The sequence below is a fragment of the Pectinophora gossypiella genome, chromosome 14 (genome assembly GCF_024362695.1).
Source record: "Pectinophora gossypiella chromosome 14, ilPecGoss1.1, whole genome shotgun sequence".
Lineage (NCBI taxonomy): Eukaryota > Metazoa > Arthropoda > Insecta > Lepidoptera > Gelechiidae > Pectinophora > Pectinophora gossypiella.
Genome location: NC_065417.1, coordinates 10,694,088 through 10,717,005, shown reverse-complemented (window position 1 = coordinate 10,717,005; position 22,918 = coordinate 10,694,088). Strand labels below are relative to the sequence as shown.

At 37.2% G+C, this 22,918-nt stretch overlaps 2 protein-coding genes across 6 annotated transcripts in view; both read right to left on the bottom strand.

Annotated features, from left to right (window-relative positions):
* Positions 1–22,918, bottom strand: part of LOC126372726 (collagen alpha-1(XVIII) chain-like) — a 107,882-nt gene that overhangs the window by 42,035 nt on the left and 42,929 nt on the right. For all 5 annotated transcript variants that reach the window (XM_050018586.1, XM_050018588.1, XM_050018585.1 and 2 more), the window contains exons 2-3: positions 20,654–20,703; positions 14,705–15,222 (exon numbers count right to left, since the gene is read on the bottom strand). In XM_050018586.1, the coding sequence (XP_049874543.1) occupies positions 14,705–15,222; positions 20,654–20,703 (568 nt within the window). The remainder of the gene's footprint in view (positions 1–14,704; positions 15,223–20,653; positions 20,704–22,918) is intronic.
* LOC126372791 (uncharacterized) lies at positions 12,221–14,276 on the bottom strand. The gene is made up of 4 exons (XM_050018689.1): positions 13,581–14,276; positions 13,298–13,499; positions 12,447–13,025; positions 12,221–12,346 (listed from the first exon to the last, which is right to left on the bottom strand). The coding sequence occupies exons 1-4, from the start codon at positions 13,761–13,763 to the stop codon at positions 12,327–12,329; spliced, it is 984 nt and encodes a 327-aa protein (XP_049874646.1). The 5' UTR covers positions 13,764–14,276; the 3' UTR covers positions 12,221–12,326.

Here is a 22,918-nt window from a genome sequence, read left to right as displayed (position 1 = left end):
ATACTTAGGGCGGTATTAATAAACTAATCAGTTTGCCCTCAAGATCATGTCGTTGTGACAGTTCTTATATAAAAACAGAGACTTGAGCATGGTCTTGAGGGCAGTCTCAGCTGAGATTAGTTTAATACCACCCTAAGTATTTCTTTTCGTTTTTATCCATATTTTAAATTTTCGCAAAATCATTTTATCTGAACCACTAATATTTCAGGTGAATGATACCTTACCTAGACTTATCATAGACTACATACTCCAAGCAGGGTATCATAAACGACCAGGGCTCAAAAAGAGGACCTAAAAGTGGATTGGGTCGTGCTTGGAAATGAATTTTTTAAAGTGCCTGGCACGAGCTATCCTAAATGACGTATTTATCGCGAACCGTCAGACACACACTAAACCACTTGGGCCGAGGCAATTTACTCTCCGAAATAGCATCATGCGCGTACCACAGCAGGAATAGAACTAATTTAGTTTTTGTCATTTGCAGCTTGCCTTTAATAAATGAAGCCCCAACGTAAGCTGTTTAGATGGCGAAGGCTTGGAGCCGGCGACTTATTAAGGTGGAAGTAAAGTAGGTATTAAGAGTTGAGATTTATTTTCTGCTACTACCTTCAGCTGGTGCCTTGAGAGATAAAATAGTCAGTGATAATTCAAGACGCAGAACAATATTGCACTGAAGCTTTCACAGGTCTGTATCTTGCTATTTGTACCGTCTCTATATTCAATGGAAATATTGCTGATGTAGTTTTGAAGGACACTGTTTTTAGGATATTTATAAATTGAACAATAAAATTTGTGCTACGTTTTAAGGGCTAGCATATTTTTTTTTGTTTTCGGTCATCTTATTCTCATCGGTAGGTTACCTGTACAAACACTATGGTTTTTCTTACTAGTGTTGCTAAAAATAGAACAGAATCGATCGGCCTAATCACTATGTTAATGAACGTCACAACACTGACTTTAACATTGGATTTAACGTTATAATTAAGTACCTACCTTATTTTTCATTGCTCGAGTATATTACAATAGTATATTACATTAGTTATTATATTAGTATATTACAGTAAAAATATAATATAAAGGCAGATATATATTATATATATATATAAATTTGACGTGACTTATTGTATATTTGCCGCAGATGGCATTAACTACTTGGCCGGAAAAAAGAAATTCAACTGCACACTTAAAAGTGGAAAACAAACCTATTCAATCACAAGAATATTGTTTAAAAAATGTAAAATGAATGTTGATAGAAAGTAACGCAGGGGACCAACTTGACCGCCATGAACGAATTTAACTTAACATTCTGCTAAATAGTAAAAACCTGACAACTAATAACAATACAAAAACAAAGATAAAAGATGCGTAATTATGTCTGTTGGAAGGCAATTTTGTACAGCGCGATCTATTTTATTTGGGGCACGTAAACATAGAAAGTCCCTCATTATAACTGAGAAAGTAAGAAAGCAATTATTTAACATTTGTTCGCATTGCGCACTTACTTTTATATGCGCAAATGTCAAAATGCACCATTGCTTTCTTAGATAAATTGCGTCGATGTGGCATTTTAACCCCCCTGTATTTTAATTAGACGTTTTGTTTAATACTAGCTACTGTGATATCTAAGTAAAGTTATTACTACGGCATGCAATAATTATACAATAAGACCCATTGTTCCTTACTAATAAGCACTAAGCATTCAATCCCAATAAACTGTTCATGTTAACAAACCATAATCGACTTAGCGGAGCTAAGTATATCACGACGCTTTACGAGTAATTAATTAAACTTAGATTGTTAGAATGTACGACATAATATAAACATGAGATGAATAGTATGTATATTGAAGGTTTCCCGTCCTATAAGACTATATAATATATCTTCTTCTATCATGTGGGTTGTGAGGTGGATTACCAACCCCATCAACCCTGGTGTCAGGGTTATTATTGAGCCGTCAAAGGCCCCTGACATGACCCGTAACGACTACGTACTTCAGTAAGTAGTAACCGGGACCAATGGACCAATTAACGTGCCGAAACACGGATCATCTTTCTTTTGGACAATTAGGTGATCTGTAATGTCCTAACTAAACTAGGGAAAACAAAGTGATTTTTGCGATTAGTCCCCATGGGGATTCGAACCCGGGACCTCCGGATCGTGATCACAACTCTGGACCTGGACCATGGAGACCGTTACCGTTACTTACCTACTTACCTTATAGGGTACATAGGTAAGTAAGTATACAAATGCAAAATATCACGCCTATCTCTCGTCAGGGTAGGCACGACCACGGAAAGCCACTTACTCGATACGACGCCACCTTCGCTGCTTCCACTGTCATCAAAGTCTTCATCCATGCTCACCTTATAAACCACACGATAGAAGAAGAAATAGGTAAGTATACTCGTACATACATAAAGTACTAGGTAGTAGGAACTACTGCTATTTATGTACTAGTAGTATATATCTGCTACCGTTCTCCATAAATCCATAACGCGAAAACGGAAACTAAGTTCAGTTTCATAGTTAACTTTACGCTAATGTAGCCAAAATCCGATATTAAATCAGACTTTATGAGTTCATTAAGGACACTCGTACGAACAACATATGTTGTTGAAATATTGTTTATACAAATTCAGTTGCGCTTAGTTCAATTTACAGTTGCCGCTTGCTAACTCCGCGGTCCCCTAATTGGCTTTTGGTTTATTATGTATGTGTTCGCCAAAATTGTTTATTAATTTGTAATAGTGGAAAAGGGAGAGCTGACTCAGTGGTGAAAGGCGTGGTAGCAGTTATGGGCTGAAAGTAAAATGATCCGTACTTCGGAAGGCACGTTAAGCCGTTGGTCCCGGTTACTACTTACTGATATAAGTAAGTACTTAGTCGTTACATGAGCCATGTCAGGGGCCTTTGGCGGCTCAATAGTAACCCTGATACCAGGGTTGATGAGGTTGGTACTCCACCTCACGACCCACACGATAGAAGAAGATATACCTTTCCTCAATACCTACTTACTTTTAGAACTAACATAATATATTGATTGGGAAATTATAATTGCAATCTATAGTGATAACTTTCAAGTTTGATAGCGTAGAGGTTATAGGTTGCTACTACTATCAAGGTATTAAGTACCTACCTAAATAACATAATATAATTCGTATCATATACAAGAACTTTCTGGGAATCCCTCTTGCGTCATATTGATAAGCTATCACTGGCAGATGTAACGATGACATAATGATTTATTAACCCTGCTTTGTTTGTATTGGAAGAGAGTCTTGTAGAAGATGACAATGTATTGATGAGAAACGAGTTGCTTTGGTATGATTATGGGCTCTGTTTTCCGCATATAGAATAATAATTATTGGCTATACTAGCCAACCAAGCTCCAAAAGCTCAGAAGCCTTATTGGCGACTTACCAATAATAAACCGGTTCTAGTGTAAAAAAAAATTTTTTTTTTCAATAAAAAACTATATCAAAAGGTAAATTTCTATAAAAACTTGTGCTATCTTGCACAAGGCTCATGAGGCGTTCGCAGGCGGGCCACTTGCTTGAGGATTTGTGACCGTTGTGTTGCAACTTTTACGCAATCCAGGATGACGTGAGAGATCGGGTTAGCTGGCTTACTTCGGTAAACCTAAATCCTCCTTCAACGTAATATACGACCTTGTTGACCCGATTACTCTGGCCGTAGACGCGGCCAATCAGCTCGCAACAACAAACACTACAGGACGCCGATACAGACACCGCCAGTGTGGTCGATCACATCGCTCATCCAGCGTTTATTGCAAGCGTCGATAATTAATCGAAAAGCAAGAAAAATAAGAAAGAAAAAAAATTTGGAAAGAATTACTTTCAAAAATAATTCTTTCAAATGCAATCCAGGTTCGCGCTCTACTGGCCTGTTGTCTTAAATTTGTGTAACGAATGAGATCCCTCAGCGCTCCCGATTTAAATGTCATCAGAGGAAATCTACAACAATAAGTCACCTCAAAAATAGAAACAAAGTGGATGTAATGAAATACATTCCCATTTCACCGTAGAATTTGTTATATAATAAGCCACTAGCAATCATGCACAAACTATTTAAACACTACAATAGAAAGGAATAAGAGAAAAAGTAGTTAGGTACAAAATACCCCTTTGCATTTCATTTTCATACTATTCACCAAAATTATGTCAGAAGACTGACCACTGAACGCCCTGAATTTCACATTGACAATGCTTGAAAATTTCGAATTTTCACGTGCAAATTACTTCCTTCCTTTGTTGGTAAGTCGACATTAAAAACCAATGCACACTAGAGTGGTACCGCAAGCGTTGCGAGGCGGGAAGCGGGAATTCGTATGAAACCGCACGCTGTAATTTTGTGTGTGAGGTGCTAAACATCTCGAACATTAATGCTGGCTGGTTTACCTCCCCCACTCGGTCTTACTTTAGTCTTCTATCGTATGGCGTCAGACGTCACACACACAGATGCGCGTGTACGATAACGTCAATGTGTCTGTGTAAAACGACGTGTTTTGTATGAAGTAGCTGGGTTGTACCGGAACTCTCTCGATGCCGCGTCTGTGTACCTTAATATAAGCTAACAGTAAAACCACACGTTTCGTACTATATTTTTGCAACATGGTCCAGTGAGTAAATAGCGCTAAAACTTTGAAGTGTAAATTTTAATATAAATACAAACTTTAAGAGCGTAAAGGAATGAACTGTTTCATGAAAATTTGCTTCTGTATGTCTTTTTACATACAGGAATAAACTCAGTAATTATAATAAATTATGCAGCCACATTTGGTACAAAGTTCTAATAATGGTTGTGACGAACAGTAATGGTGCAAGGTGATCGCCCATGTAATAAACCAACATGTTTTAAAGGACACAATTTCTCTGTTGGAGTTTACGACAGTGGAGTTTGTTCGCTTTAAAGATTTTTTTTACGTCATACCATCCCGGATACTTCACAAAAAAAATCTTGTTTTACACAGACACTACACGTTGACGTTATCGTACACGCGCATCTGTGTGTGTGACGTTTGACGCCATACGATTGAAAGCTGAAGTAAGGCCGAGGGGGGTGAGGTAAAGCCAGCTCAGCCGCTGGTGGGAAGTAGATAATAGCCGTTATATACGTAGTATTATTACTTATTCTATGGTTATACTTAATGGAATATAAAATGTAGCACCACACTGTTTTTAATACTTTATTATCGTTTTAAAGATTTTCATAGCTAATTTAAGAGCCACGTTTTTATCCGTAAAACAATCTCCACGGTACTTTTTTTAAGGAAAAATAGAGCAGTGTAGCTCTTCCCCTTCTGCCCCGCAGTACTCTGTTTGGTGCGTCTCTGTCTGTCTGCGAGTGTCTTCTTGCTTATAATTTAAGCATCTATGTCCGTTTTTACAGTTCGGTGCCAACTTACTCTTCGAAACCAATTTATAGACAAGGTGAGATTGTGGTCAAACGCGAAATGAGTTTCAACGCTTCCTAGTAGAAGCCGGGAAATAAAGCTGATATCATCATCATCAGCCCATAACGTCCCCACTGCTGGGGCACGGGCCTTCCCTATGGATGGATATCCCTATCGGGCCTTAAAACCATCACGCGGGCCCAGTGCGTAATGTAGTAATGCAGCCGGGACCAATGGCTTAACGTGCCTTCCGAAGCACGGAGGAGTTCGAGATGAAAACTTTTTTTTTGTGGTCACCCATCCTATGACCGGCCTTTGCGAAAGTTGCTTAACTTCAACAATCGCAGACCGAGCGCGTTTAGCGCTGCGCCACCGAGCTCCTCAAGCTGATATAGTTTTATCATATTTACAAAACACACGGAAATATGCTAAGCTATGCAACACAATTCTCTAAGAAACTGTATAAGTAAAGAATATGCTAATTTCATGTTATAAAATCAAAACTAAGACAGCTACGTACAAGACCCAAACAAAAGTAGGATACGACGCGACTGCGTGAAAATACTCAAAAACATGTACTAAATAAAAGAATGTGCGAAACGTTGTAACTTAATGAAGTTGGTATTTTGTAATAGCTAAGAAAATTTACATTTACAACATGACATTATGCTTGTTATCCTGAGAAGGTTGAAAAGTTTATTGCATGATGGTTAAGGTCTTCTTTTATCGTGTGTACCAACCTCATCAACACTGGAGTCAGGGTTATTATTGAGCGGCCAAAGGCCCCTGACATGGCTCATGTAACGACTACTTACTTTCATCAGTAAGTAGTAACCGAGACCAGCGGCTTAACGTGCCTTCCGAAGCACGGATCATCTTACTTTTTGGACAATCAGGTGATCAGCCTGTAATGTCCTAACCAAACCTCATCAAAGTGATTTATGTGATATGTCCCCACCGGGATTCGAATCTGGGACCTCCGGATCGTGAGCCCAACGCTCAACCACTGGACCACGGAGGCCGTATGGTTAAGGTAATCCTTATTGAACTATCATTAGGCTGTCATCAGGTACGTTTATATATTGTAACCCTCGGAAGCAGCGTGGTCACTCCCGACATGAGCATATTAAATTGCTTACTGGGAGGTCCACAATTCCGATATTGTAAAATTCCGGCGAAAAAAAATTTTTTTTTTTATTATTACTTATAGGTACTATTGCTAAGTTAAGCGGTACTCCGATTCAAAGATTGCGTCAAAAGAGCCATTCGGAATTTACTACGAGGCATGGGAGGAGCTCGCTGATGATCGAGACGTGTGGAAGAAGCATGTGTTCGGTGGACGCGACACTCACAACCACACCTGGTTTGACACACTGGCGAGCAGGAGAATGAAACGCCATCAAACCGACAACAATTCACCAGTTGGATATTTCTCCTGCAGAGTGTATGGTAGAGTTTGCCGCTCTAGGATTGGCTTGCACAGCCATGAAAGAAAGTGCATTTCTTCGAGGCAATGGCGTCATAAATCGTCTGAAACAGACGTATAAGGCCAATGATTATTTATTAGGTACAGCCATCCAACTAAGTACCTACCCGCAATTCACTCAGCTTTAATTCTGATGTCAAATTTGAAGCTATTTGCAGGAAATTTAATTATCCGACATACTACGTTCCGTTTCAGCCTTATCAGTACAAAATTTTAGCGTCTGAGTTAACAAAGTTGCTTTAGAAAATTAATACAAGCTCGCTCGTGTCGTAAAATTTAATCTACTCGTGTTTAGCGGAATCCTCCAACGCATGAGCCTCGACTACTAATTTAGCTCTGACAGCTAATTTCACTGAATATACATACAAACATAAAACATTCATAAAAGCTATTGGCACAGGTTTATTAGGTTTGGTTTCCGTACTTCAGAAATTGGTGCTCACTATTATTTACTGAAGTTGTTACAAGGGCCAAGAGCTCTTGGCGACTCAATAATAACCCTGATAATAAAATAAAAAATAGAAAAGAAACCTGGTGAAATAGCCGTGGTAGTAGTGTGTAGCTGTGGTAGCTCAGTAGACAGAACGCTTGTGTCCCACAGTGAGGTCGCAGGTTCGAATTCCGGCACGGGCCTAAATTAATGACTTTTGAATTCACGTTTGGATCATAAATGATTGTCACGTATTAAGCGGTAAAAGAAAATACCCACATTCCCGAGATAATGCATTTTGGAGGTATGTGACTTTTCTTTTGCGGGTTGGAAGGTTAGACAGGCAGTCGCTTTTATAAAAAACTAGACCTGTCAAATCTTCAGATTAGGTAAGCGAACCCTGTACGGAACGGGATAACGCTAGGGAGATAATGAACAAGTTTGGTGTAGTCGGCTTACCAACGTATTGTTTTTGTAGCGTCTCCAAACAATCCACAGCATATTGTAATCGATTCGTACTTAGCAGAATGCTCACAGCACATGGGTTTTGAATACTAATACAGCTGTGCTGAGAGAGTTACTTCCACTGCAGTGTTTATGTATGAGAAGATAGCGAGAATATTGCTTCAAGTGCAATAGAATGTTGTCACTGTAACATAAATGTTATTGCAGCTGCTGGAGTAGCTAAACAGATCCACATTACGACGCCTTATAGCAAAAACCACGTAAGAACATTTTTGAAAAATAATATATTTTTTGGCTTTTTCTTCAAAAAAACTCGATTTCTTTTCTGCGACTACAAATTTTTACCTGGTCTCAAACGCTTTTTTTTATATGACTTATTATAGATTTGCCGCAGATGGCAGTAACTACTTGGCCGGACAAATGGGGAGCTGAGGGTGCCCAGTTCGCCCTAGTGGATCGATAGCGATAAGCGCTGAATAGGGCAAATCGTCGACCACGCCGCCGGCGGGGTCAGTATCGGAGTTCTGAAGTGTTTGGTGTCGCGAATTGATTGGCCGTCTCTATGTCTCTAGGTCTAAAACGCGTGTGAAACAAAATCAGCAGTCTTTAATGAAATACTAACTCTCTTTTGATGTGATTTTGTTTTATATGTAGAAGCTTGTAATTGGCCTCAATCTAGCTTTCGTTTGTAGTTAAAAAATTTTGAAGGTTCCGTGCTGTCAGTTTTTCTCAATAAATAAAAAAAAAATCAGCTCTGAAAGTGATTTTTCAAAAAGGCGTTTATTTCGTGGTTGTTGCGATGATATAATATAAAGAATGTCATTATTATTTTTTTATTTAAGCTAAAAAGATTCTATCTTGTCATTCTCTATTAAATTCTCTTGAACACAAAAACATCTGAATAGGGATTCAAATGCAGAAATGATAGTACATCTTCGATATTTCCGACATGAAAAGCAGTTCATTCTAAGATACTTCTTGAAAATTTAAACTAGTATACATACAGTGTGTTAGTAACATCATAACGAATACTGAGGGGAATTAGTGAGACCATGATTCTGAGTTAATATCAAGTGGAATTTTGTTTCGGAAAATTCATACACATTTTTACGGTTTCATTTTAATTATTTCCAGTTCCATATTTTTGCGACGGAAAATTCCACTTGATATCGACTCAGAATCATGGACTGAATCATCCCTCAAAATTTTCGTTACTATGTCACTAACACCCTGTATATTTTATTACAAACGTAGGTAAATGAAGACACTATAATCACTGTTGTAACAACATTTTGCTTTCAAACCGATATGTTCTGATTGAACTGATACTTTCATGATTTTATTTTCAGCTGACGACCTACATATTAAATTACAGTTTATTATGATTTCTTCGAATCCAATTTTCGTGCGAACGGCTTCCCGTCTGCCACACTTCCTTCCAAAGACTATTTTCTTTGTTGGCTAGACTAAGAGTAAACACCTAAAGAAAAAAAATAGTTTTGCTGTTACTATCCCGGGCATGTCGTTAAAGCCGATATAGGGGTCTCACTCTGTCTAGTATCATCATCAGCCCATTATCGTCCCCACTGCTGGGGCACGGGACTTCCCTATGGATGGATAGGGAGATCGGGCCTTAGACCATCACGCAGGCCCAGTGCGGATTGGTGGTTATTAACGACTGCTAATGCAGCCGGGACCAACGGCTTAACTTGCCTTCCGAAACACGGAGGAGCTCGAGATGAAAACTTTGTTTTTGTGGTCACCCATCTTATGACCAGCCTTTGCGAAACTTGCTTAACTTCAACAATCGCAGACCGAGCGCGTTTACCGTTGCGCCACCGAGCTTCTCTAGTATCTCTCTTGTATGATGGAAGTCGAGACATCTTGGTGATGGCTTGGTAAGCTGTCCTGTACCGGGGCTTTAGCCAAGTTGCAAACGATTACCTTCGAAAAAGACAGTGACAGTGGTAAAAATATATGGGACATGGGATTGTCGATCCCATACATTTTCATCACTGTTCCTGTCGCTTTTCGCAATCGGTTCCAACCTGGCTAACCCCTTGTTCAGCATACTTATCTTCTCTCTCTCTCTCTTTATTTAAGAGCTGCGCTCTTGTCGGTGGAGTAATCGCCTTCATTACTCTATAGATAGGGTCTTCTCCACTGGTTCTGATATCGGATTTGATGGCTTCATTACTTATCTTAGGAATCTAAAATCCCTTCCCTTCCATTAATTATTACTAATTATCAGAGTATTTTTATTTATATGAATGTGGAACTTGGCGAATTAATATTTTTTAAATCATATAAATGACAAATACCAAACTTTAATTATATTACATTAAAATTATTTATTACAATTCAAATTTAATAAAAAAAATATAATATGTAAAGTTAGCTATTCAAAACGTTTATGCGTCCGTCCATTTGTTTATTTAGTATATATAATATATATTTTTCTTTTCTATATTTCTATGTACCTTTTCAAACAAAGAAAAGGTACTGAGAAATATAGACTTACAATGTCTTGAACACTGCCAATTCCAATTATTTAGTTTATATGGATAATTATAATATCAAAATCAATTACTTATATTACTGAAACAATAAACAATCTATAAATTGTATGATTCCGTGCTTCGGAGGGCAAGTTAAGCCGCTGGTCTCGGCTATTAGCTGTAAAAACATCTCCACCAACCCGCAGTGGAGCAGCGTGGTGGAGTATGCTTCATAACCCTCCGGTTGATTGGCGGGAGGCTTGTGCTTAGCAGTGGGACGTATATAGGCTGTTTAATTAAGAGTTTATGTATGTGTACTACTTAGGCCCGTATTTATAAACCGCTCTTATCTCTGAGATCTATCTTGAGTGAGCTCTTAAGATGACGTCCTTATTAATAAACGGAACTTAAGTGCGCGTTTAGGGTTACGATATCAACTGAGTGACGCCGTATTAATAAACGAAACTCGGCTCTCAAGAGTGCTCTCAAGATGTTACTTAAGATCGTGTTTGCTGAGTGCCGTCAAACCGTGACTTGAGTGCGGGTTTTGTGATCTCGCGATAATGGAATTAGAAAATATTTTACAAGAAATCAATTATTACGACGATTTAGATCATTACGACGATTTGTTATGGCAAGATGCGTATCGTTTGCCAAAAGTTTATATCAGGGACGCCGAAAATCCCTTTGAAATGCGAGCGGATCGGTTCCAGAAAAGATACAGATTCTGCCAAGAATCTGTATTGTTTATAACATCGTTACTGAGAAGTGACTTAGAAAAACAGGACAACAGAGGTCTACCGATTGCTCCGGAAATAGCAGTTTTATTAACTCTGAGATTTTATGCTACAGCGTCATTTCAGGTAAGCTAGAATTTATTCAATACTAATTATTCTACTTTTGTCTTTAAAAAATGTAAGTGACAGCACAATGAACACCGAAATTACTATGTATCTGAACATCTTGAGGTCTGAATACAGTAGAGCAATGCACCATATCCTTCTGAACGAGTAAATGAAAGAAAGCCTGTGTCCAGGACAGGAATAAGTTAGTAATAGGTAGTAATTTAATTTTACATAAATGACTTACACAAACCTTGCCTTTTCAGATAGTCTGTGGAGACTTACTGCACATATCACAGCCTACCGCCTCAAATATTATTACGAAGGTTTCAAAGTTGCTAGCTCAATTGCATACACACTACATAAAGTTTCCCCGAGGAGCAGAGGCTAACAGAAACAGAGAATTGTTTAAAGAGATGGGTAGACATGGACAGTGGCCTGGACTTCCCGGGATCGATGGAGCTATTGACTGTACCCATGTTAAAATTGTATCAACACCAGGGTGCCAGCACCATGAAGTCTTTAGAAATAGGAAATCAGATTTTTCTATTAATGTCCAGGTTGTTGCAGGGCCCCGCAGGGAAATATTAGACATAGTAGCCAGATGGGCAGGCAGCATGCACGATTCTAGGATATTTCAAATGTCATCAGTTTACATAAAATACACGCAGGGTATTTTAAATGGAAGACTTGTCGGAGACAATGGGTATCCTACACTACCTTTTGTTCTCACACCTATAAGACCTGCCCCCGAAGATGCTCCCTCAGTACGGTACAATAGAGCTCAAATAAAAACCAGAAATGTTGTGGAAAGAACATTCGGCATTTGGAAGCGGAGGTTTCCCTGTTTATCTAGAGGCCTAGGTAACAAACTGTCAACTGTTTCTCATATAATTGTATCATGTGCGGTATTACACAACTTGTCATTAATTTTAAATGATGTCATGGTTTTTGATGAGAATCAGAATGATGAACAAGAAGAAACAGATAGTTTAATACCAAGCACTAGCATTGGATTTTTAATTAGAAATTCAATTGTTGAAAATTATTACCAATAATCTTTATGAGCAGTGCTTTGTGATTGAATAGTATTTGAAATTATTTAATAAAACATATTTTATATATTGACTTATATGCTTTTATTTAATAAATTAACAATATTCCATTTATTATATTATGCCACATCCCCTCTTCAGGCATCAGTTGCAGTATCTGAAACAAATTAGATGAAAAGTGTTATTATCCCAGGACTTAACAAAGCTATACTAGTTTTTAAAATAGTATGATGAGCAAGTAGATAATACTGATGTACCTGACGAACACTGCTGCTGCAGTTGAAGTTCTGCGAGGTCTGCTCTCGCCTTTGCTTCTCTTATTCTTTCTCTTAACAATAAAACCTCCAACTCATGAATCTCATTAGCCCGTCTCTGTCTGTCTTTATATTCCTTATCCAGAATAGAACTTTTATGCCTTTGAAAAGTTTGGGTAGCTGTATTTGATGGGTTAATAAGAGGTGGAGTAGGAAAACGTGGAGGTGGGGTAGGAAGACGTGGTGGTGGAGTGGATGTAGGAAGAGGTGGTGGTGGAGTGGAAGCAGTAAGAGGTGGTGGTGGTGGAGTGGATGTAGGGAGAGGTGGTGGTGGAGTGGTTGTAGGGAGAGCTGGTGGTGGAGTGGTTGTAGTGAGAGACAGTAGTGGACCTACTCCAGGTGGAGGTGGTGTCAATGTTGTCCGGGTTGGGGCAAGGGCAAGTGGTGCTTGTGTAACAACAGCGCATGGGAATGGTGATGAAGAAAATGCACTGGTGGATGGTATTTGGGAAGAAGTTGAGGGAAGACAAGAGACGGGCTGCAAGTCCATATTTACTTCTTGGACGGCAAGGTCAGCGGTTACTGGAACAAAGTAATTTAAACAGAGAAATATAAAAAAGATCTAATTTACATATTTAAAAATGATAGAATTGATGATAGCTGTTTTTGGAGAATGTGTGGCTTACAACATACTGCCAGGTTTGAATCCCAGCTCTGGCTCTAGACCATTGGCCATAGGCTCACCCCTCAGACTTAAACATAGCTGGCAAGTAGTGATTTTGTATTTACTATATACTTCTGCCTACCCCTTCGGCGATATAGGCGTGATGCTATATTAGAAGAAAATTACTTACCTGGAATTGTATCAGAGTCAACAGCATCATCGATACCAACTATTAGAGCAGGGGCCACCTCAGACACATCTGGGTCTACAACTGCATCACTGGTTGCAGGCCCTCCTCCAGTAGCTAGCCGATGTTGACGTTCTTTTGTCAGTGCTTCCCTTTGCCGCTGCTTGAGGTTCATCCACAATCTCCTAAGTTGTTTATTTGTAACCTAAAATCAAGGATGCAATTATAAAAAACTAGCAAAAAGCGAGAGGAAATCGCGCACCAAAGGTTAAATAACTTTGTTTACCTGATTGGTAGCATGAGGGCTTGCGTTGTATTCTCTGGTTACAATATCCCAAGCTTCATTTTTTGCGCGTAATGAAGCGCCATCGGTATCCTTATTCTCTATCACCGAGGAGTATCTTTTCAATATATCCAAAAAAGTTTTTTTCTCGAGGGGAGTAAAAATATGCTTCTTAATTGTTGACATCGTTATGGACAGTAATTACTTTACGTTTATTATTGATAACTAAAGTCTAAACTATACAAAAACAAAACAAGTGGTTGCGAAGGACGCGTCTTTTTTTTTGAGAATGATGTTTGTTGCGTTTTGTTTTCACTACACATTGCGTTTTGAAATCATAACAAATTATTTTTAAAACGTTAAATGACCGTTTTTATAATAAATTTAAATAACCTACGTTTGAATTATAATAATTTTAACATTTTAGTAAAGAATTGAACAATTTTTAATATGTTTGAAGCCCTAAACCGAAATATTTTTTTAAAGCAGGAACGAAACGTTGATTCGTTCGGTCTATAGTTCACTCAATTAGGACGTTTACTTGAGATCCTGAACTTGAGATCGATATCATGTGATACGCGCTCAATATTCGTCTATTAATTAACGTCGCACTTAAGACGCTGTTTACATCTTGAGAGTGACTCAGTTGATATCGCTCTTGAGAGCGGTATTGAGATCGGTTTATAAATACGGGCCTTAGTATAAGTAGAAAAGAATAAGTAATATTATGTGTTTTTTTTATCTTAGCCGTGGTTGTTTTAAGTTGAAAGCGTATGGCAACATTATGTCATGCTTTGACCAGCTGAAGTTAAAAACTTGCAACTTAAATAAATAGCATCTTCTTCGATGTAGTATTGTTGTCTCCAACACTACACGATGACGTTGAAGAAGACATAATTCGTCAGTTGACGTTTACAACAATCCGGGTTGACGAAAAAAATATATATAATTATATACTTTTTTCCTTCTCTTTTGCAGTTTTGGTATGTCTGTTTTCCAAAATTAGGTAAAATTAGGTATACCACGAGCATACTTGAAATAGTGTGATTAAACTACATAAGTATCTATCCTTTCCTTAAAAAGTTAAAAATATTTCAGGAAAAAGCAAAGTGAGAAACTGGACTTACCTCAAAAAATTGGCTTCCTTTCCCATAGTGTCCTAAGTTCAGCACGGCATCGTTTGACAGAACAACATCCTCGACGACCTCGTCAAACTCACTAGTATCTATCTTCATACAATTCACATACAAAGTTACTCTGGTATCTTCAACATGCAACAGCATTTTCGTCCACGTCGTCAAATTTCCATATGAAGTGAACGAAACACCTCCAGTCGGTATACCTTTCCCGTCTAAGGTTATTCTAGTTATGTCTTCTCCTGCTAGAGTGAGACACAGAGACAGTTTCAACCCATCTTTGTCAGTTATAGAAAATAAACACGGTGACGTATGCTTGTCTAATACAAAAATAGTATTCAGTATAAAAGGACTAGATATTGTTGCTTCTTGGAAAGAACTCTTCTCCACTGGTTCTGATATCGGATTTGATGGCTTAAATCTGAAAGCTGAATAGCTATCGTCGATTTCATATTGGTCACTTGAGAACAGATCCGTGTTGTATAGGTCAAGTAGTAAGTCGTAGCGATCTGAAACAAATGAAGACATAGTTATTATTTTCTCTTCTGGAATAAAGAAAAAGTATAGATTCTTTCAGTTTAGCTTTATCGTTTATTCGGGCTTAGCCGAAATCTCTTTCTGAAGAGGGTGATAGAGGGTGCCGAGAGGCCGGGTCGCTGACTCGCGTTTATGCAAATTAACTGCATATTAAATTAGCCAAATTGAAAATTAGGTCTCTCACACTACACAGGAGTAAGCAGCGACTATAGACTTCCATTTGCTTCGATCCTGACACACTTGCTTCCTCCACATTCATCAATCGCTTCATACACGCACGCCGGTTCAGAGTTGATCGTACTAAGCCTTTTCTAAGGACATCTCCAATTTGGTTAATTGGATGAATAACAATTAAATGAATTGAATAATTATATGAATTGATTGTTAGTTACAATGAAATCATATGAACAAACATTATAACTAAAATAGGATAACCGTTGGTAATATATCGCTTTGTTTATTTAAAAAAATCAAACCAATTAGTGACCTAATCTATTCTGCAATAGCTACTATAACTAAGTCGCATACGATTCTGAAGAATCCGGGCCTTACTGAAGTTGAAAACGATTATGAAAATCAATTGAGACAGTGATAAAAATGTATGGGATTAACTTAACGTAAGATTAAAACACATAATGACGGGTTCTTACCGCGTTTAAAGTAGGGATATGAGACTCCCGATAGTTTTGACACTGTTGCAAGTGCCATGATCACGGGATGACTGATAAACAAGCGGCAAAGGAAGAGGGTAGACAGATATGTCTGCCCGTAGAAAATTATGGGTCTAACTACTTCACTCCAATCTCACCAGTCATCCCGTGATCATGGCACTTGTAACAGTGTCGAAATATCGGGAGTGTCATATCCCTACTTTAAACGCGGTAAGAACCCGTTATTATGTGTTTTAATTATGATAATAACCGCGTTAACGTAAGATTTTCCCAACTGATGTGCTTTCAGCTTTAGGAATACCGAGAATTATTAAAATTTCATGTCATTCTGCTCGCCTTCTCTTTATTGTCATATAACGTCCCACTATGCTCCCTTAAATTAATCAACTGACAAGAGTTAAACAGTATAAATATATTAAACCGACCACATTAATTTAAATAAATGTTACTACACAAATAGCCCAAAGTGATTTGGAACGAAGTTGCCCTTCAGTATTATTTAATAAAAGTGACATTAATTTGAATGAATGTGGGCAGTTTATACCGTTTATCTTTTGTGAAATATAAAATTCAGCCCTATATTTAACTAAAAATAAACATGCAGCAATTTTTGGTATTTCAATTATGATAACTTAAAAGAACCTCATAAAAGTCATCAATACATTAAACATTAAATATTTTTAACGCTAGTTTTGAAAAAAAGAAAACAAGAACCCTACTTTACAAGGACACCAGCGGGTAACTCAAGGATATGTGAAACAAAATTTCGTTGCGTAACCAAGCTAATACCAGCAGGGCTACATGATAAAATTATCAATCGATCCAATATTTTTTTTCGAAATGGATGAGTTTGTTTTTTTCCCTAACATGCGTGTTTTATTTTCGTATTTTGACAGTACGACACGACTTATTTGGGTTCACATAATAATATTAGCACCAATCGACAAAACGATATAATTGTGACCGTGACATGACAAAACTTCATCGCGTTGCGCATATTAACCCTACAGGTGAGATATTTTAATGCAACTGTATACATTTTGTTGGTAGCGCCACTATGGTGTCTTAGTGAAATAGGATCCTTATACTTTACAAGTAGATACCTACTTGGGTATCTAAACTTTATCTATATAGAGTAGTAAAAATAAAGGTAAATATTTATATATATATATATATATATATATATATATATATATATATATATATATTTTTAATTCATAATTTATATCAACCACAACCACACACCACACACACACATATTTACCACATCTTTATTGTATTTGTTATATTATACAATTGTACTTTGGTATATTTATATAACAAATACAATAAAAATGTCTATAACAATACATTGTGGACTTAATTATTTTCCTTATTGCTAGCAATATCTTTCAGACGCCACTAAGAATCGGTTACGAGTTATTAAGATTACATTGTATCGAGTGTAAATATTAATGGTTTAATATTTTGTTACTACTGTGATGCGATGACCTTTTTAATCAGGTTACCGAGTCTGGTTGCTCCAAGGTGACCATTCACTAATGTTACTATACTATTTGTTTTCAAGTCACGAGCGGGTAATTCGCAAAGTTTTTTGATTATAGTATTCTATGGTGGATTGAACAACATAACACAAGCTTACAACTATATCCCAATTGGGGTGGTCAGATTTTTTTTGTTCACGTGACTTATTGTTTTGCCGCAAATGGCATTAACTAATGGGGACCGCTGAGGGCTCTCACCCGGTACAAAATTTAAGACAACAGGCCTGCGGGTGCCCAGTTGGCCGCGAACTTCGCCTCACCGCGTCGTCTTAGAGAATAATATTTGAAAGAATTAAGTGGAGCGATAGCGACAAGCGCCGAATGAGGGAAATCGTCGACTACGGGGGTCGATATAAAGGGATAGTCAGAAGTACATCCATTGGAAGACGCAAGATGAATTAAATACCAACACATCATCGAGCTTTCTGTTAGATCAACGTGATAGGTGGAACTGAAGCAAGAACAAAATTATATATAGAATACGTTCAACTGTTTATCTTCGCAAAAACCTGCAGAAAGATTTGTGTCCTTCTAACACCTTGGAAGATAATAAGCTGGATTGCCGACTTATCGACCAACATAACATAACGATCAAAAGTGTTTGATCTGCAAGTTGTAGGTATACTGATTATAAATGTATGTAAAATTTCTATGGTAAACTTAATGACAACTTGTACGTTCGTCTCCTGTACGTAATATAAAGTCCATAATTTTGTACAAAACATGGTCAACTTTTATAACGTATACTTATTTGTAGATTTTCTCAATTCTAGGCCACAGCCACTAACGTGTAAGTAATGAAAAAATGTGAACATAAACTCCACAAAACCGCGGTTCTCTTTACGGTTACATTGTAAGTACCGCAAACAAGGATTTAAATAACAGGCATGAAAAAAGCATTGTCTATTTTTAAAACATAAACAACTCCATTAACACGAATTTCTTATCTATCGCTATTTGTCAAAGTGGAAGCAAACAAATCGCTGAATTAGCAATGCCGCAACCACCCCGCTATGCTTCGTTTGAAACGATTTAGTTCGCAGTAACTTTTTGCTTTCCATGGTACAGAGTTACCAATGTAAATAACATTGGTAACTCGGTGTGCGCAGTGTAAGCTCATGTAATTCAGTCACACTTTCAACAATCCTGTAATAGACCTTTATGGTCTTCTTCTATCGTGTGGGTTGTGAGGTGGAGTACCAACTTCATCAACCCTGGTGTCAGGGTTACTATTGAGCCGCCAAAGGCCTCTGACATGGCACATGTAACGACTACTTACTTACATCAGTAAGTAGTAACCGGGACCAACGGCTTAACGTGCCTTCCGAAGCACGGATCATCTTACTTTTTGGACAATCAGGTGATCAGCCTGTAATGTCCTAACCAAACTAGGGATCACAAAGTGAGTTTTGTGATATGTCCCCACCGGGATTCGAACCCGGGGCCTCCGGATCGTAAACCTAACGCTCAACCACTGGACCACGGAGGCCGTTATGGTGGAAACCTTTATGGTGGTAACAATGAATATCTATTAAAAACAAACGTGGTAAGTTATGTCCTAAATTAATCAGCCTTATTGCTGATTAACATTGAAATATGGGTTAATACAGGTATCTAAAAGAAAATATCTTGTTTGTTATTGTATTAATACGAATATGTTGTATGGTAATTACATGAATATGCAAAATTTTATAGCTGTAAAAATTACTATTTTAATATCAAGGACTTACAGTTTTGCTTGTGTTGACACTGTTTTGTTGCGTCTTCAATAATTCACAATGAAACATAGGAATTTACATCACAAGTGAATTCTTTAGTAACGGACTTTAGATTTAGTGATCTCCCAGTATCAAAAGCTCGTTAACTTACTCCATTTGCAAGTGTTAAGAGCTCGTTTAGTGCATTTTGATAGTGCGTTTCAAATGTGTGGTATTATTTTAAGAGCCTCGTTTAGTATTTTGTTGTTGGGACAATCATGAATAAAAGTAAAAGCAGCGTTTGATAATAAAATATAAGTATAGAGAAAAAAAAATGTTGAGTCCCATAGCCAAATGACGCGATGTACCGATTGTTGAGTATTTTATTGGGCTTTATTATCAAATATTAAGATCTTAGTATGATTTGAGATAAATGTTGTATACGATTAAGTAGTTTGTCATTATATTTCATTATATCAAATGTTATCTCGCCATACAAACAACCAAAGTGCCTTTTTCCTTTATTGGCATAGGTTTTTGTACATAATATGTTTATTTTTATTATTAAGTAAGGCGTTTCGCACGCAACTGTTGCGCCATAAAACTTTACTCAGTAAAATAAGTATTATTCGTTCTATTTGACCTACTGATACTTCACAACTTACTATTTCTAACAACACTAAAACATCACAGCGTATGCATTTCACTTGCCTATCTATATCTATCTATAACAGTCTATATACGTCCCACTGCTGGGCACAGGCGTCCCCTCTATCAACCGGAGGGGGCATGGAGCATACTCCACCACGCTGCTCCAATGCGGGTTGGTGGAGGTGTTTTTACGGCTAATACCCGGGACTAACGGCTTAACGTGCCCTCCGAAGCACGGTACTTGTTGGTAAAAAAAAACAAAAGTTTTAATATTAATCTAAATATTCATTAGTAAATTTATGTAGGTAATAAATTCGAAATTTCGATACGTAATGAGTTGTTGCTTTTGTCTCTGTTCTTGTTATAAAAATGTATAAATAAGCAACTTAATTTGCAAGTAGGGTAACTTGTCCAATCTAAACGGAGCTCCAAGACGCGCCCTTATATTAGTAGCAGAGGTTTTAACTAATCTTGATCGCGTCGTAATGGTGGCCGTCACGGTAGCCTTTTTTATTGCAAATTAAGAACAAAATATAGTTTTTGGTGTTCGCAAACAGACCGGCAGAGCACTCAATTTGGGTAATTTTGTGGTGAGACTCCTGCTAATTTGAATAAGTAGGCCTTTCATTACTTTCGACATTCATAATTTAGTGAGAAACAACTTGCGTGTGTTTTTTGTTTATTTATTATTAAAGGCTTTTTTTCTTCTAAAGTTTTCATACAAATAAGTGATTGAAAAAGCTACTTACAACTTCTTATAGAGTAAATAAGAGGAAAATATGAGAAGATAGGATAATAGAAGAGTAATTTAAAAAAATAAAGTAGAAAAATAAATCTCACCTTCAATTTCCCCCGATATCGTATTTAGCAAAGAAAATAAAGTAATGTACCTGAAACAAAACCAAAATCATACGTTACTAAAAACAAAATTTTTAGATCTCGAAATAAAAAGCGTCTAATTATATCGATTTAAAAGTTTTGATAAAAGCTCCTCCGTACTGACTGTCCATAAAAAAAATCTAAGTGCCTTCTTCACTACTCACTGGCTGACAGACTATACAGAACTTCAACAGCACATAGATAATAAATACTACAGATCTCAAGCAAACTGAAAAATATTATAAAGTCGATTAATTATCTATTGTTTTGTTCATTTTAAAAAAATCGACGCGTGATATCCAGTGACATCGAAATCCACCGACATTTTCATAATAAACAAAAAAAAAATCGACTTCATGTATTCTGGGATAGTGTTAAAATTCTGACAGCGCGTACTATTCGGAAGAATGCTGATGTGCTCAACATTTCAGGAGATAGACTAAGTAGAAACACAGGCACTTAGTCGACTATAATCTCGCAAATATCATATGAATATTCTACTTCCTAGTGTCTCGTTTTTATAATATGGTTCGATTACCTAACCTGAAGATTTGACATGTCTGTTTTTTGCAGCGACTGCCCTTCTGACCTTCCAACCCGAAGGGAAAACCAGGCCCATTGCAGGTTAGGTCACATACGTCCAAAAACACATAAGTGAGTAGCTAACTTTTTATAAACGAAATAACTGTCTAATCAAATGGTTTACCAACAAAGAATTTCATCGAGGCGGTTTCATATCAGAGCCATAATCTATGAACATACAATATCATCATCATATCCCTAGTATTATCCCGGTTTTCACAGGATCTTCTTACCTAATCTGAAGATTTGACAGGTCTGATTTTATACAGAAGCGACTGTCTGTCTGAGCTTCTAACCCGCAAAGGGAAAACCAGCCCAATACAGGTTAGATCACATACCTCCGAAAATACGTTTTTCGAGAATGTGGGTTTCCTCACGATGTATTCATTCCCGCTGAGCACGTCATAATCATTGATCCAAGCATTCTAGCAACTGGGCTAAAGGCTACAACATACATCGCTCTTATTATAATAAATAAACAATTTGAATTTAAAATCACGAATAGGTATTCAAGATATGATCAGCAATTTTGTGACAATACAGCCTCTCACGTTTTGACAAACTAGTACAATGAGCACGTAAGCCATTGCGACTAATCCTGTATACAGAACTGTACTAAAGTATTATCTATTAAGGCTTGGTAAGCTCGGTTTATCAGAATAAGGCTTATTAGCATAATATCTGATTCAATCGGGCTTTGCGTAGTTCTAAAGGAACCCTTTTGGGTTGGGTTCATCACTAGAGTTTTTTTTTTTAACTACCATTAACTTTTTATTATACAAAAACACAAGGAATATAACAATCACAAAGAAGATAAAAGAAGTACAATAGCAACGCAATGTAGCAACAATGCAAAGCAATGCAACTATATTTTTTATTTAAAAAAAGGTCGTGACAAATATCTGTGGTGGTAACATAGTTGTTTGAAATAAAAATATCACTTTGTCTACTTTCAAACAAAATATTGTGACTGATTGATAGACTGACTGATTAATCAAAACCTCTCAAAACCAAACCGTAACCATTGAAAATATTTTTTATAAAAAGTTTTTTTAACGTCAGTGCATCAAGTGCAACACTGACAGTTACTACAAAATGGCCGCCGTTGGCACGCGTTTTAGCGGAAACTTTTCTAGTATGACGAAACCTCTGTTTTACGCAGTATGTATGTAAGTTACTGTTTATTTATTTAATTAGTACTGCCACATGGTTTACATTTATACATTAATACTAATTAACTCTTATTATATATATAAATCATTCCATGTTAGAAGTAAGACCCGCTGTAACTCAACCCACACTCACTTTATTACCATCGACACTACGGACAGACGAAAATGTTTGTACAAACAACACGCAAACCCTTGCCACTGTATCTGGAGGAGATTCCATGTAGAAATCCTTCATTAGGGTTCATAATATTCTCATACTAATACTTACACGATTCTACTAACTCTAAATATTATTATACATTTCCGAGAAAATTAGTTTGTTCCCACCATTTCACAAGAAATCTGAGTACTTATAATAAATCTTTTTTTCTGAACTGCCTATTTCTTTCAAAACTACAGGCATCTCTTTTGTGTATCTAACGATATATTTGACGTTATCGAGTAACTCATGAAAACTGGATGTATAAAGCGA